This window comes from Carcharodon carcharias, chromosome 6 (assembly GCF_017639515.1).
Source record: "Carcharodon carcharias isolate sCarCar2 chromosome 6, sCarCar2.pri, whole genome shotgun sequence".
NCBI classification, from domain to species: domain Eukaryota; kingdom Metazoa; phylum Chordata; class Chondrichthyes; order Lamniformes; family Lamnidae; genus Carcharodon; species Carcharodon carcharias.
In genome coordinates this window covers 84,272,969-84,289,483 of record NC_054472.1, presented here as the reverse complement: position 1 = coordinate 84,289,483, position 16,515 = coordinate 84,272,969, and the positions used below count along the sequence as shown (strand labels likewise).

Genomic DNA, 16,515 nt, shown 5'->3' with positions numbered 1-16,515 from the left:
CAAGAATCTTCAAAGACAGGTATTTATGAGATGAACACCAAGACAGGAAGAGAGAGGTGGGAGTAATGACAAATGACATTTGAAAACAATTAAAACTTAAGAATTACAAACCCAGATTTTTAAAATTAAAATAGTTGATAAAGGACGATGGCCATTGCCAATTCTCTTCTTGTGGTTTCACCATAAATCTAGTAAAGTTATTTAGCACTAATCAAAAATACTCCTCTTTGCTAGACAGTTTCTCAGTTTATCACTGACTTTGTGATTAAGATTATGTGCTGTGCACAGGTCACATGGCAACCTTCACTCATACTGAACATAAACTAGTAAGGAACGTAGCTGCATATCCACAGTGTGTTGGTGGGAAGGAGGTTTCCCTGCAATTAGTGTACATCCTACTATGACCAGAGTTTTCATGAAAAAAGTTACAATGAATCTTCTTAACCTCAAAATCTTTTGTGCATAAATGAACATTTACCTGGTTGACAAGTTCAGGGATTCCTAACGCACGATCAATTTCCTCCAGACCCAGTTCATCAATATTCTTTAGTGCTGAACGCAGCTGATCAAGAATTGTGCCTTCATCATTAGCAGTTTCCATTGGAATAGATGGACAAAGCAGATCGTCTTGAGAACTGCTGTAGGATTGCCTACTAGTATAAAAAGCGTAAATATAAAGAAACCTAGAAAAGCTTCTATATTGTTAGAAGTGAAAATCATAGCACAGGTACTAATTCATCTGAAAGATGTTCCCTATGTGCAAATTACTGCCTTCACACTGCAGTGAATTGAATTGGAAGTGGGCAGACTGTTGCAACTGAACTGTAGCAGCAGAATATCACAAATAGATTTCTGCAATGGATGTTTATTCAGAGGACCAAACTTACAGAAATGTGCAGCTTTCAGAAATGTATTGGGTAAATGTTATTGTGTTAGTAAAAAGCCCTGAGAGCAGGAGGTGAAATCCCACCATGGCAGTCTGAGAAACAAAAACCAAGAATAAAAAGCTGGGACCAGTAAATGTAAAAATTACCACGAAGCTACTGAAATACCATAAATAGCCAAATGATTTGCTAGTTTCCTTTAGGGAAGGAAGTCTGCCACTCTTACCCAGTTTTGCCTATATGCAACTCCAGAACATCAACAAGGTTGACCCTCAACTGTACTCTTAAGTGACCCAGCAAGACACATCACCACACTAGAAAGCAGTGTAAGGAAACCTGTCACCCATGATTTTGTTATTTCTAGACTTGAAAACTCCAAAACTGTCCTTTCCCAGCTTCCGCAAACTAAACCTCTGCTGTCCTTAACCTACCACCAAACCAAGACCAGGTCATGCATCATCCCCTCCTTCACTGATTCACATTGCCATTATAATCACAAGAATGTAGAGTTGGTTGTGTGAAAAGGAAAATCAATTTTGGATGTCTCGGCAATACCTGGATTTGCCACACTCAACTCTATAATCTCCAAGGACACCTTCTATCCCCATAACTCTCCATTCCTCAGACACCGGCCTCTTATGCACCTTTCCATTTACTGAACAATTAGTGGCCATCCCCTCAGCTGTCCAGGCTCTAAATTCTGGGATGCCCTCCCTCCGCATCTGCATCTCCATCATCTCCATCTCTTCTCTTTGACTAGCCTTCTTAAAATCCACTTCTTTTTACCAAGACCTTGGTCACCTAACTTAATCCGTCCTCTTTTGGCTTTCTCCCAGTTTTTCTTACAACTTTGAAAAGCACCAGTGTTTTTTTTTAAATCAAGGGACTTTATATAAATCCAAGTTACCTTGTCGATAACATAGTCCTAGCAGTGCAACCTATCCCTTGCTCATTCCAAAAGGGATCCTCTTTAGATAATTTCTCAACACAACTAATCCTTACTTTCCAAAACTGTGATGATGTCTCTAAATAATACTCCAAACCTCCCTCATTTTCTTTATTCCCTACCCCTCCACCAGCACCATTCTCTATTTTAATCAATGACCTGAGCTTCCCCATTTATTGCTCATATTCTGTGCTATGATTTATCCACTTTTTAGTTTGGATTCTATTGGTTTTGCAAAGTTTTCTCTTTTTTATCCATTTTTACTGTCACTGCCAATTTATTATCTCAGCTTTTTTGGTCTATTGCCTAAACATCCAAAATTGATTTTCCTTTTACCCCACAACCAGCTCTATGTTCTTGCTTTTCCTCTCCACACTTTTGGACTGTCAGTTTAGGATCTCCTTTGAACTCAGGGATGAAACACTGAACTATTTACAACTCAAGAAACTTATCTCTCTCTACATATGAAAATATGGGATTAACTTGGATAAATGATCAATTACTACATTTTAAAAATTATTCCAATTCAAATTCCTCAAAAAAGCAAAATTCCTATTGCCTTACTAACTGTGAAACTCACCGATTTTGATTGACAAAAGGTCCCTGCTCTATAGGCATTATACTGTCCGGCCAAGGTGCTGTTTGGTTTGGTGGCGCTTGCTGCTGGCTGTATGGAGGACCTCCCATACCCATTTCAATTTCAGATGATCCTAATTGGTACAAAAAAGTAGTAACAAAATGATTTCCTTCCAAAATAACATTTTGCAACAATCTAGCCTTGAAAAGAATAAGCAAACATTGATTAGCTTCGCAAAAGGACATTTATAACAAAGAAGTTCCAATAGCACAAGAAACAAAAATGATGTAACGTACCCATCATTTGTGTCTGGATCATTGATCTCTGACCAGGCTGACTGTTCGGTCTCATAGGAATACCAGGTGTAGGATTGCATATCATACTACCTTGCAATGTTGCCCTGGTCATTGTGTTGGATCCTGTGCTACCTGTGGTGTTGGCAGCAGAGCTCGATTGACCCCAGTCCATAGAAGCCATGCTGGATCGAGGGGCACCACTTCCCATACTACTGACCATTCCTAGAAAGGAACAATGAAGGTTGGAGAACGGTGCAGTACTTGGAATTCATTTTTCTTCCTTGAGCAGTACACATGGTTACATATAAACCCAACAAATTGTTATTCTTCTTCAACAATTTCTTTTTCACCTATTTATTTTCAAATCTGCAGTTCTTGCCATGCTGCAAACATTTTCAATGCGAATGCAGTTTCTTGTTGTATATATAACTGTAAAACATTTATCTTGATAAATTCTTCAAGTAGCTCAGAGTTTAGTCACTATAATATTACACTTGAAAATTACTGAACATGTAAGCCATCCCTTCTCTGCATTAAAATGTTGTAAAAAAACACTTGATGATAAGGAGTGTTGCTTTATGTACTAGTGACAGGTGCTGAGGAGTGTGGATAACCCCTAACTTCCTTCCTGAGGAAGTGAATCACTTTTGCTACTGAATACGTCAATACTTTACTTTCCAAATGAACTGAAGACAAGCCACCAAAATCAAACAGTATGAGTTAATTTAAATGTAAAATATAGCTCAGTACAACTGGAAAATAATATATATATATAGTTTATATATATATATATATATATATATATATATATTAGTTACTGACAAACAAGGCCACAAACTAACATTATAGTTATAAAGGGATAAGCATGCGCTTTTTGGCCAAGTTTTTAGTACTGCATGGCACAGGGAAATTTCACAAAAAACTTTCCGATGTTTGTCTCAAACTGCGATTCATTACGGGTATACCCTCATCTGGGGAAATCCTTCTCCTTCCATTATGATTAAAGAATCACGTAAATTATTATGCTCCAGCTACTTAAAATAGACCAATTCCAGTGAATTGATCAAAAATAAACTTTCATGAATAATCTCTTTTAAAGCTGGTCATTTAAAGAAAGAGAAATAATAATTTACCATAACGCTATATTCAAACGGTATAATGATGATAAAAGTAATGTTTACCTCCAGTGTCATCCTTTAGTTTATATAAGCTCATGACATTTTAACAAGAGATTTCAAGCTTAATACAAGGGAACAATGTAAGAAAGTTGAAGTCAATAAGAAAGGAGCCAAATAGCCTATTCCTGCTCCTATGTCTTGTGCTATTATAAAGCTCAGTATAATGAAAGATGCTACGTTAGTGCACCCCCGAATAATTACAATCTGTTTTCCCTAAAATTTATCAGGTCAAATTAAACAACAACAAACCAGGGTTATAGGACATGCAGCATTTCATTCTGGAGTAATTTTTGGAGTAATACTGAAGCCTTGTAAATGCCACATTGTAGTTTGAGGCAGGTAGTGTAACTGTTACAGAAACTATTTTTGGCTAGAGAGGAGTTAAATAGGGACTGGGGGAAAGGCTTATACCACACCTAAATCATATTTTAACAAATTGCATTGGCTGCCTTTTTTATTATGAGATTTCTTGCTGCTGTCAGAAATTGCACCAAATACCATTATAATCCTCCAATATCTTTTACGTTCTCCATTCTCTTGCACATGCATATTGGCTAGTAACAGTTTGCAGAAAAACTATTATGTTTCAACATTTAATTGCCTTTATAGCTGAAAGGAAAACCCCCAGAATTCTTCAGCAGAAACAAAACACTGTGGATCCTCAGGATTTTTGGTTGAGAGGGGAAAAGGGAGTATTAGTTACTCTCTCTCTCAGCTAAATGCTTAAATGTAACAAGTTTAATTTTAGTCTTTTTAAAAATAAAATTAATTATCTGAAGTTCCACAATGGCTCAGTGACTTTACCTAGAAAGTACCTAAGCCACATATACCTCGAAAGATTCACAAGGCTGTGCAGGCTGTCATGAGCTAGCTCATATCAATATGGAGAACACAACTGATCTCAGCTGTGCGAAAGTTAGGCACTGATTTGTGAGGTGATAACATATTGAAGGACTTGACAGGAGAGGGAGGTTGGATATGTTATGGTAATTTGCAAGAGTAGTGGGGACATAAGTGGGATTTTTTCCTTTAAAAAAAAATGTTTTTGACAAGAAGGTAATGACAGCAGATTTGAAGGGAAGGGTGACAGTACCAGAGGAGAGAGAACCATTAACACCAGCTAACATGGGGGTCAAGGAGGGAGTGGTCAACACTTTGGTATGAATAGAGTTGGGGGAGCAGGAGGTGGGTCTTACGGACAAGATGAGCTCTGAGACAACACGAAGGGAGATAAGAGAAAGCTGCAAGTTCAGAGCTTAGATGAAGGGGATCTTAGCAAAATGTGGCTGAAGGGAAGAGTGAGAAGCAGCTGAGTGGATGGTTTCTGGAGCATAATGGAATATGTTAGCTTAAGTCCCATAAAGGGTTAACTGTAAAGTCTGTGATATCATAGAAGGAATTACATAGACTCGCTTAGATCACATGAGTATAAGAGAAAGCAGCATGGAAAAAAGCTGGTGTACAGGAGTGTTCTCATAACTGTAAGTATGTTACAAGAAAGTTAGAGTGCTTGCAGCTAACAGTCTTCGGGAGTTATTGGAAGTACTCTAACCCATCAACACAATAACATAGGGTGGCAAGTGGTAAAAGGATGGCACTAGAAAAATCTCTACCTGTACCAGAGTGCTTTGAGAAAGCTGCTGCCTAAATGAGGCTGAAGTGTGTCCAAAATGGTATAAGAGATTCGCTTGACTTGCCAGTGCTTTGGGTCTTGCAGCAAACATATGAATTAGGAGTAGGCCACTTGGCCCCTTGAGCCTGCTCCTCCCTTGTTAGTCAAGAATCTATCTAGCTCTGCCTTAAAAATATTCAAAGTCTCTGCTTCTACCACCTTTTGAGGAAGAGAGTTCCAAAGACTCTCAACCTTAAAAAAATTCCCCTCATCTCTATCTTAAATAAGCAACCTCTTACTTTTAAACATTGACCCCAAGTTCTAGATTCTCCACAAGAGGAAACATCTTCTCCACATCCCCCCTGTCAAAATCCCTCAGGATCTTAAAGGTTTCAATTAAGTCACCTCTTCCTCTTCTAAACTCCAATGGTCTAACCTGTCCAGCCTTTCTTCATAAGACAACCTGCCCATTCCTGGTATTAGTCTAGTAAACCTTCTCTGAACTACTTCTAATGCATTCACATCTTTCTTTAAGCAAGGAGACCAGTACTGTACACAGTACTCCAGATGTGGTTTCACCGATGCCCTGTACAACTGAAGCATAACCTCCCTACTTTTGTGATCAATTCCCCTCACAATAAATGATAACATTCTATTAGCTTTCCTAATTACCTTCTGTACCTGCAAGCTAACCTTTGTGATTCATGCACTAGGACACCCAGATCCATCTGAATCTGAGCTCTGCAATCTCTCACCATTTAGATAATAAGGTTCCTTTTTATTCTCCTTGCCAAAATGAACGATTTCACATTTGCCACATTATACTCCATTTGCCAGATCTTTTCCCACTTATTTAACCTATGTCACTTTGTAGCCTCCTTACATCCTCTTTGCAATTTACTTTCCTGCCTATCTTTAGGTCGTCAGCAAATTTAGCAACCATTCCTTTGGTCCCTTCATCCAAGTCATTTATACAAATTGTAAAAAGTTGAGGCCCCAGCACTGATCCCTGTGGCACATCACTTGTCACATCCTGTCAACCAGGAAATGACCCAGTTATGCCAACTCTCTGCTTCTGTTAGCTAGCCAATCTTCTATCCAGGCCAATGTGTTACCCCCTACACATGAGCTTTTATTTTCTGCAGTAAGCGTTGATGTGGCACTTTATCAAATGCCTTCTGGAAATTTAAGTACAGTACATCCACCAGTTCCCCTTCATCCACAGCACATGACTCCTTAAAAGAACTCCAAAAAAATGGTTAAACATGATTTCCCATTCATGGAAAATTAAAACCAGTGCATCAACTATCTCACTAGCCACTTCTTTCAAGACTGTAGGGTGAAGTCCATCTGGACCTGGGATTTGTCAGCCCGTAGCCTCAATAATTTGCTCAATACCACTTCCCTGGTGATTGTAATTTTTCCGAGTTCATCCCTCCCTTCCATTTCCTGATTTACAGCAAATTCCGGGATATTACTTGTGTCCTCTATAGTGAAGAACAAAGCAAATACCTGTTTATCTGCCATCTCCCTACTTTCCATTATCAATTCCCCAGATGCACTTTCCATAGGACCAACTCTCAATTTGTTAACTTATTTAAATATCTATAGAAGCTCTTACTATCTGTCTTTATATTAATAACCAGCTTTCTCTCGTATTCAAATTTTTCCGTCCTTATTAATCTTTTGCCATTCTTTGCTGTTCTTTATATTCTTTCCAATCTTCTGACCTGCCACCCATCTTTGCGTAACTATACACTTTGTCTTTAAGTTTGATACTGTCTTTAACTTCTTTAGTTAACCACGGATGGTGGGGTCTCCCTTTGGAATTTTTCTCTCTCATTGGAATGTATCTATTCTGTGAATTCTGAAATAATCCTTTAAATGTCTGCTACCGAACTTCTATTGACATATTCCTGAACTTCACTTGCCAGTTCACTTTAGCTAGCTCTGCTTTCATGCCCTCATAAGTGCCCTTATTATTTAAGTTTTAAGTGTTAGTCTTTAGACGCACTCGTTTCTCCCTCAAAATGAATGTAAAATTCAATAACATTATGATCGCTGCTACCCAGGGGTGCCTTCATTACGAGTTTATCAGTTAATCCCATCTCATTGCTCATTACCAGGTCTAGTACAGCCTGCTCTCTGATTGGCTCCAGAACATGCTGTCCTAAGAAACTATCCTGAAAACATTCTATATACTCATCTATGCTACCTTTGCCCATCTGATTTTTCCAGTCTATATTTAGATTAAAACCCCCATGATTGTTGCTGACCTTTCTGGCTAGCTCCCATTATCTCCTCTTTTATACCCTGTCCTATTGTGTAGTCACAATTAGGAGGTCTTTACACCACTCCCACAAGTGACTTTGCCTTTATCATTTCTCATCATTACCCAAATTGCTTCTACATCCTAGTTTCCTGAACTTAGGTCATCCGTCGCTCTTGTGCTAACACCATCGTTAATGAAAAGAGCCACCCTCCACCTTTTCCTAAATTCCTGTCCTTCCTAAATGTCACATACCTTAAATATTCAGGTCCAATCTATGCCATCCCATAGCCTTGAGTCTGTAATGGCTACCAGATTGTACTTTCTTTTCTATTTGCGCTATCAGTTCATCTGTTTTGTTTCAAATGCTATGTACGTTTAGATACAGAGCCTTTAGTTTTGTCCTTTTATTATCTTTGTAGCATCTAGCAATATCTGATTTACTTTCAGAATTGTACTCTCTGTCCCTTCCTGTCACAGTCTGTTTATCATTTCTCATATTAATACTTATCTCTCTTGCTGTGTCTCTACCACACCTTCCCAAATTTGATCCCTTGCCCTCAGTTTAAAGCTCCCTCTCCTTCCCTAGTTTTGCAGCTCGCAAGGACACCAGCCCCAGCATAGTTCAGGTACAGACTGTCCCAATGGTACAGATCACACTTCCCCAATACTGGTGCCAATGCCCCACAAACTGGAACTCATTTCTCACACACCAGTCTTTGGGCCATGGATTAATTTCTCTAATCTTATTTGTCCTATGCCAATTTACAAGTGGTTTAGGTAATAATCCAAAAATTATAATCTTTGGAGTTCTGCTACTTAATTTCATGCCTAGTGTGTCATACTGACTATGCAGAGCCTCCTTCCTCAGCTTGAATATGTGGTTGGTACCTACATGGACCACGACCACTGGATCCTCCCCCTCCCACTGCAAGTTCTTGTCCAGCCCTGAGCAGATGTCACGAACCCAGGCACTGGGCAAGCAACAAAGCTGTCTGGACTCTCGCTCTTTGCTAATGAGAACGGTGTCAATCCCCCTTACTATACTGTCCCCTACTACCACTTCATTCCTTTTTGCTCCCCCAACTCGGATGGCTTCCAGTATCACAGCACCATGATCAGTTTGTTGATCCACCCTGCAGCTGTCACTCTCATTCAAACAAGCTGAGAGAACCTCAAACCCATTGGACAATTGCAGAGGCTGAGGCTCCTGCAGTTCTGCTCTCTGGGTCCCTTTACCTGCCTCACTCACAGTCACACCCTCCTGTCCCTGGCCACTGACAAAATCAGAAGACCCTATCCTACGTGGCGTGACTGCCTCCTGGCATAAAGCATCCAAGTAACTTTCCCCCTCCCTGATGTGTCACAGAGTCTGCAGCTCAGCCTCCAGCTCAGTGACTCTGAACCAAAGTTCCTTAAGCCGCAAACACTTACTGCGGATGTGTTTTCCCTGGATCCCAATGTTATCCAGGAGCTCCCACATGCTGCTTGCAGCCTTGACAAATTACCTTTCCTGCCATCCTTAATGTGTTTTAAATAATTAATTATATTAATCACTTATATTGTGTTGCTTTCTTATATATTTTATTAACTTTACCACCAAATTATGTGCTATTTTAAACCTTAGGGATAGAATAAAATTTACCAACTTACCAGGTATTCACCAAATAGCTAGCTCCTTTCCCTGTAGTAGAGCAAGGACCCATTTCTATGGGGTGAGAAGGATATAGAGGAAACGAACAACTCCTTCTCCCAACTACCCTCTCACCAAACTCCAAGCCTTCACTCAATTAGTTGGCTGCACTAAAGAACCCTGAATTTATCGTAAACCGAACTGAACCAGATTCAACCAGTTAGGTAATTAACTACTCGGCTCCTACAGCTGAGAGTGAGTTTACCCTAGTTAAACTGCAAGAAAGAAGGAACTCAGCCTGCTTACACAATGCTTTCTAGTTACTGCTAATTACAGACTAGATTAGATTTTAAGAGCAAAATTTAAGAACAAAATTAATCAAAGCCAGACTTTTGTACACAATGGGCGACTGTGCGGACAACATTTTAGTTACCGTGGGAATCAATGAGGGTGAAGCCACAATTACCAAAAAGTCATTGATGCATTGGACATATATTTCAATCTCGGCAAGTACGCCGTCGTGGAACGTGCAATGTTCAATAAATGTAACTCTTTCGAGTACAAACCCATTTCCATCTGTTTCAGATGAAGTTACATTGTTTCATAGTTTGCCATTGTGAGATTTGAACTCTTGATCTTGGGGTTACAAACCCAGTACCATAACCACTTCGCTATAAGCATTTTAATGGCTTGTACTGATCAGAAGACTTTGAGTACAGTAATGTGTGACAGGTGATATATTATCAGATAATTTGCAGTCCCAGGAAGACGCTGGTGAAGCTATTCAATTAAGTAGACAAGCTTAGATCGGGTGGAAGAACTGATTGATAGCCAGAGACATGCAATGCCATTGATGCAAAAAGATGGGGCGTTTTAAGGCAGTATGTTGCAGTAGAAGAAATGGCCAGAACGCTCATAAAAAAGGCTTTAGAAAAAACCGAATCCATGAATTTGTCACAAAACATTGAGATGCCTTTCTTAGGAGAGATTAAAGAAGTAAATGGAAACTATTGAAGTCCAGAGATCCTGTAAAGGTAGCAGGGCACAATTTAAATTAGGTGCTGGAGCAGCAGTTTCAGTTTTTTTCAGGCTCGAACCATAGTTAAACAAGAGAGTTCTTCAATTACCCTGCAAAAAGTTACACAGACCAGGGGAAACAGAGTGAAGGTTCTGGGAGAATTTGCAGCTACTTTAAAGCAGAGAGAGAAAGTAATTCAAGATCAAAGTTGTTCACTTTTAAGCAGAAAGACATGTATGGAATTGATTCTAATCCGCAGAATCAAAGAAATAAAGAATGGTGAAGGTCAATCAGGAGACGTCAGAGTAGAATTTCCAAAGTTATTTTCAGGATTGGAAGAGCTAAAAACAGTGCATCATATAACACTAAACCCAGAAGCGAAACTAATATACTTATGTACACCCAGAAAGTTCTACACACTTTACTTCCAAAGATAAAGAAAGAGATCGACTCAATTGTAAGACAGAGTAATTTCACCCATAAAAGAGCTACCGTGTTGGTGCTCGGGGATGATACTGGTTCTGGAACCAGGTGGTTCCATAAGAATGCGTGTTGATCTCTCAAAACTTAAAGCTGTGAAAAGAGAAGTCCATCCAATGGTATCTTTAGATGAGAGTTTAGCAAAATAAGGGAAGAGCTCAATTTTCTCTAAAAATTAAACGCTAACAGCAGATTTTAGTAAATACCACTAGGATTCCAAGCTTCTCACAACTTTCATAACATCATTTGGGAGACTAAGTTTTTAACAGGTTGCCCTTTGGAATAATATCAACACCAGAGGTCTTTCAAAGAACAATGTCAAATCTTTTAGAGGGCTTACATGGAATTGTTTGCCACATGGATGACGTGTTGATACACGGGTCCACTCAAGTTGAGTATGACTTGAGAGTGAGAGAAGTGCTGAGAACATTACAAGAGGCAGGATTGACAGCGAACTCTCTAAGTGTGAGTTTCCACAGCCATCAATCTGGTTTCTTAGTCACATAGTGAGTGCCTCAGGAATAAAGGTTTATCCAATGAAGACCAAAGTCATACAAGAACTTCCAGCTCCAAGGAACATCAGAGTTATTAACATTCACATGGATGGTGAATCAAGTGGCAAGGTTTCTAAAAAAAACTTAACTCAATGAGCTACTACAATAGTTGTTACGCCAAGACAACGAATGGCATTGGGAAGAAACACATCAAAAATCATTCGGAAAAAAATCAAGGAGAGGTTGATGTCATCAGAGTTTTTATCACATTATGATCCGGAGTTACCTACAATAATAGCAGTGGATGCACCCTCTACAGGATTGGGGGCAGTACCTTTTCAGGTACAAAGAGATGGAAAATGCAGACCAATCTATTACACATCACGGTCATTAACAGAAGAATTGCACAGTAATTGAAAAGGAGGCATTAGCAGCCACGTGGGCATGAGTAATTTGCTGACTACTTCTTAGGTCTTCACATTATGATAGAAACAGACCATAAATCTTTAGTCACACTACTGAATTTGAAAGGGTTTCCAGCGATGCCATCAAAAGTTCAAATGTTTGAATTAAGATTGGTGAGGTTTGATGCCTGCACAATATATGTTCAAGGGAAACAACACAACACAAGCAGGTGTATTATCACACATTGGAACAGAGAACCCTGACAAATGAGATATTGAATTTGTGTATGGCGTCGAGGAGTTTGCTACAATGACAGTCCATACATTACTGCCAATTACACAATAATTAAGTGAAATCAGGAGCTCAAAAATCAGAAAAGAAACGTGAACAGGTCAGAGAATTTTGCATTAGAGAATGGCCAACATATATATCACATAGTACTTACTTGAGACCATATTTCAAGCAGCGAGCAGACCTGACAGTGATCGAAATTTACTGTTAAACAATGATAGAAAAGTAATCCCAAGAATGTTGAGACTTGAGATCTTACAATGCTTACATCATGGTCATTTAGGTATTACCAATTGCAGGGCAAGAACACTGTATTCAGTTTGGTGGCCGGGTCTCTTGATGTCCTTGGAAGAAATGATATTCAGGTATCATGTACAATTCACAGACAGGAATCAAAAGAACCACTACTGTCATCTTCTTTTCCTACAAGGTCATGGGAATGCCTAGGAATGGACTTATTTGAGCATAAAGGGAAAATATTCATAATAGTAGTAGAATACTATTTGAGGTTGATTGAAGTGAAACAGTTACATGTTCATACATCAGAGGCAGTAATGATCATTGAAAAAAAATTATGCAGTCCAAGGGATTTCCAATATTGCAATATCAATTAATGGTCCATAATTCACAGAGTTTCAAGAGTTTACAAAATTATTTGGATTTGTTCACACAACAAGTTCACTAACTTTTCCTCAGGCTAACGGAGAAGCTGACAGAGGTGCCAGAACTGTAAAGGCATTACTGAAAAAGAATGGGATTTTCAACTAGCATTCTTGAGTTATAGATCCTCAGCCTTGCAGAATGGATTGACTCCATGCAAAGTTACTCATGGGAAGGAGCTTGTGGACACAAATTCCTACCCTTCCACATAAATTGTTGCCAAGGTCAGAGACACAGGCTTAGAGAAAGTACGAGAAAGAAAGGAAGCTTACTGAAGTAAACAGATGAAAAACAATGATAGTCGTCACAGAACAAGGACTTTATCGGATCTTCAGCAGAGAGAACAGGTTTGGGTCAGAGATCAATCGAGATTTGGAGAATTCAGTACACTTGAGACTTTACATTGTCCAGATGGAATAGGGCTCAGTAAGAAGAAATAGAAGGGCTCTGATAGCAGTTGAGAACAGAGTGAAAATCAGAGGCCAGAGAGATCGCCATCATTGCAATTAGAAGTAGATACCGAAACAGTGATTCTGAACCTTCTGCTAGTTTGAACTCTGTTTAACAACATCCAGAGCACCAACAGCAGAATGAGGCGGCCTTATTTCCTCCAAATGAGAGGGGGATGAGGTATGATAGACTAGTGAAGACATCACAGCACTTATCTGTGTAAGGGAAGGTGAGAATCTCAACAAAACCAGAGGAAGGAGAGGGAAGAGAGAGCAAGAGAGGAACGTGGAGAGAAAGAAAAATGACATTTACCTAAGGCAGCAAAAGAGGCTACATTTCTTACAAGACTTCAAAACACTGAAGTGTTCAGAATGATTAGGAGACTGAAGCATTGGGTTTTCAGGAAGGTCGGAGAACACTGAAGTCTTAACAGAGGCTTGGGTGGGGGGAGATGTAATGTAATGGAGTATGTTAAACTAAGAACCACATAGTCTGTGATGTCATAGGAGGAAGTACATATGATCTAAGCGAGTCTAGGAGAAAGCAGCATAGAAACAAGCTAGTGTAAGGGAGTGTTCTCATAACTGTAAGTTGTTACAATAAAGTTAGAGTATTTGCATCTAAGAGTCTTCAGAAGTTCCTGAAACTACTCCAACCTAACAACACAATAATATAACCTCAATTTTACTGACAGGCAAATTCATGGCTTCCTCACACTACTTTTTAGGGCTGAAGGTACGAGAGATGGAGTAAAGGGGTTTAAGGCAGCACTTTGTAGAGGCGAAGAGAAAATGATGCCGGAATAGTGAGCAGTTTTGACAGTTTACTCACTGCATTTAAAAGCACTTAGATTAGAACTTGAAGTGCTGTAACCTAAGGCTACAGGCCAAGAGCTCAGCAGTGGAATTAGGCTGGACATCTTTTTTTTGCTGGCACAAACACAATGGGTCGAATGGCCATCTCCAGTGCTGTAACCTTCTATGATAAAGGAGAGTAGGACCTGATGGTACTTTATGTGGTTCAGCTAAATCTGGTGAAGATTGGCTAACCAGTATTTCTTAGACTTAAGGAAGTAGAGACTGAGGGGGTTTGGGGGAGGGTGTGGAGAACGGCCAAGGTGAGGGAAAATAATGAGTTAAACAGGAACAACGGCATCAAAGGTGGAGGTGAGTATAAAGCAGATCTGTAGCTGCAGAAATACACTGGTGAATGGAGGGCCAAAGGCTAGACAGCGGAGAAAGTGCTCTTGTAAGTGACTTGGAGTTTTTTTTTCAGCAGCTGAAACAGAAGGAAGTCAAGGTGGGAGGATGAGGAGAATTACGAGTGGAGAAGGATACTAGGGAAATGCCTTTTTCTGTGATTGACACAATGGGAATAGAGGGGTTTCGGGAGATGGCAATGCCTTTAGGTTGGCCATGAATTTGGATAGGGGAGTTTAAGGAGGGGGAGATTAAGGGAGGATGGGAGGGCAGTGAACTCAATGCATGATGGGGTGAGTTAGAAGTTGAAGTCACTGAGGATGAGAAGTTTATTTGTGCAGAAGCTGAGAAAGGAAAGCTGTGAAGATATTCCAGTGAAAGTAGAGGGCAAGGGTTTTAAAGAAGAGGTGAGAAGAAGGGGACAAGGTGAGATGCTCAAAAGAGAAGGTGCCAAAGGAGTAGGGGGCAGGCTAAAGTGCATTGGTGATAAAAGCAGTCTGGAGGAGGCAAGTGGTGGAATGTATAGCCAAGTGGTGGAAGATATAGACAAGCGGAGAGGCTTTATTTAGGAGGAAGGTGTCTTCACCAGTCAAAGTTTTTGTCAAGGCTATGATGTCGATGCAATCATCCACACTAAATTCATGGATGGCAGGGGCCATGTTCACAAATGGGAGGACATTCTGGAGCGAGATGCAGAGAAGGACAGTGATAGCTGATCCACTGCAATTAGAAAGGGTTGGTGGATGGGAAGATAAATTGACAAGATTAGCCCCCAGCAGGCACATTGAACATTAAAGGTTGGTGAAAAAATAGGATTGGGCAGTTGGAGTTTCTGTTCATAAGAGACCACCTGAATAGCTTGACGGACACTTCAGAAAATGCCAAGACAGGCACTGAAGGAAACTATTTTTATTCACAAGGGAGACAAGCCTGGAATGGCAGCAAGGCTGGAGGAAAGCTCGAGGAATGCTGAAGTTTGGGGTAGGGATTTGGGGGGCAGGCAATATGCACATCAGTCCTTTGGTGTTTTGCACATGGAGCCGGATTTCAGAGAAAAGTTAGTTCCTTTAGTAAAGAAGGAAAATCAGAAACAAAATGCACCCTGTGCAAATTTCGAGAAGTTTTTACTCGAACTATCCTAATAAACTATATCTCATTATATAAATGCTTCCTAACTAGTTGCAGATTGATCCAAAGGGGAAAAAAAACATGTAAGCCAAAATAAGTCCAACACTAAGTGAACATACCTGTATTGGCTGCTAAACTTCCTTGACTTGCCATCATCCCTTGATTACCCATCACTTGCTGTGACATTACTGCATATGGGCCACTATTTCGCATTGGTGGGAATTGTCCAGCACTTGTCTGACCTTGCATGTGTATGTCCAATGCTGCATTTCGACCCTGTTGTTGTGGTCTGGTTGTCTGTACAGCTCGAGGATTATTGAAAGCTATAATTTGAGAGTTAAAAGAAAATAAATTAACATACATTGGTCATGAGCTACTTTGCTAGCATTAAACATTTTCCTGGGAACAGTCTTTCAAAGAAAAAAATAAATGAACCACCAGAACTATTGTGCTCCTGCAATGATAGACACAAATGTACAAAAGTATTGCTGAAAACCTTCTAGTTTATAATTTGCTGTCAATATAATGGCGAGAGCTTACTTATGCGCAAATGCTACAACAACTTTAGCTGAGAGCAGACGCACAGTTAAGTGCAGAAATCCACAGTGTTGCTGAAGATGGTATGTCATACCAGTGTTAGCTTCCTGAAAACTGCATCTCACTGTTTGGCTCACCATTGAAAGGCATGAAGGTGCTGCACTTGCGTGGTAGTTAAAAACTAAACAAAGTAAACTGTCTGTTTCATCAATTTTTGATTTTTGTCTCTTTCAAGATAATCTTATTGTATTTCTCTTCCTCTGTGCGATTTGGCATTGAATTGCCCACTCTAATTATGGCAGACTCTCAGATACCCAGTCACAGCAAGTGATGGCTGAATATTTTCATTTCCATATGCGAAGCAAGCCAAACGTTGGATTAAATTTTTATACCAAATTGAAGAATATTTAAAATCTTATTTCCAGATACATGCATTTTTGGGGGCAGCAGTTTCTCTT

At 39.7% G+C, this 16,515-nt stretch overlaps 1 protein-coding gene across 12 annotated transcripts in view; it reads right to left on the bottom strand.

Moving 5' to 3' along the window:
* ncoa2 (nuclear receptor coactivator 2) overlaps window positions 1-16,515 on the bottom strand; it is a 309,340-nt gene that overhangs the window by 50,539 nt on the left and 242,286 nt on the right. For 8 of the 12 annotated variants that reach the window (XM_041189195.1, XM_041189198.1, XM_041189203.1 and 5 more), the window contains 4 exons: window positions 15,640-15,843; window positions 2,704-2,925; window positions 2,411-2,540; window positions 479-653 (listed from right to left, as the gene is read on the bottom strand). In XM_041189195.1, coding sequence (XP_041045129.1) covers window positions 479-653; window positions 2,411-2,540; window positions 2,704-2,925; window positions 15,640-15,843 — 731 coding nt within the window. The remainder of the gene's footprint in view (window positions 1-478; window positions 654-2,410; window positions 2,541-2,703; window positions 2,926-15,639; window positions 15,844-16,515) is intronic. The other 4 variants (XM_041189201.1, XM_041189204.1, XM_041189206.1 and 1 more) reach the window with 1 other exon arrangement.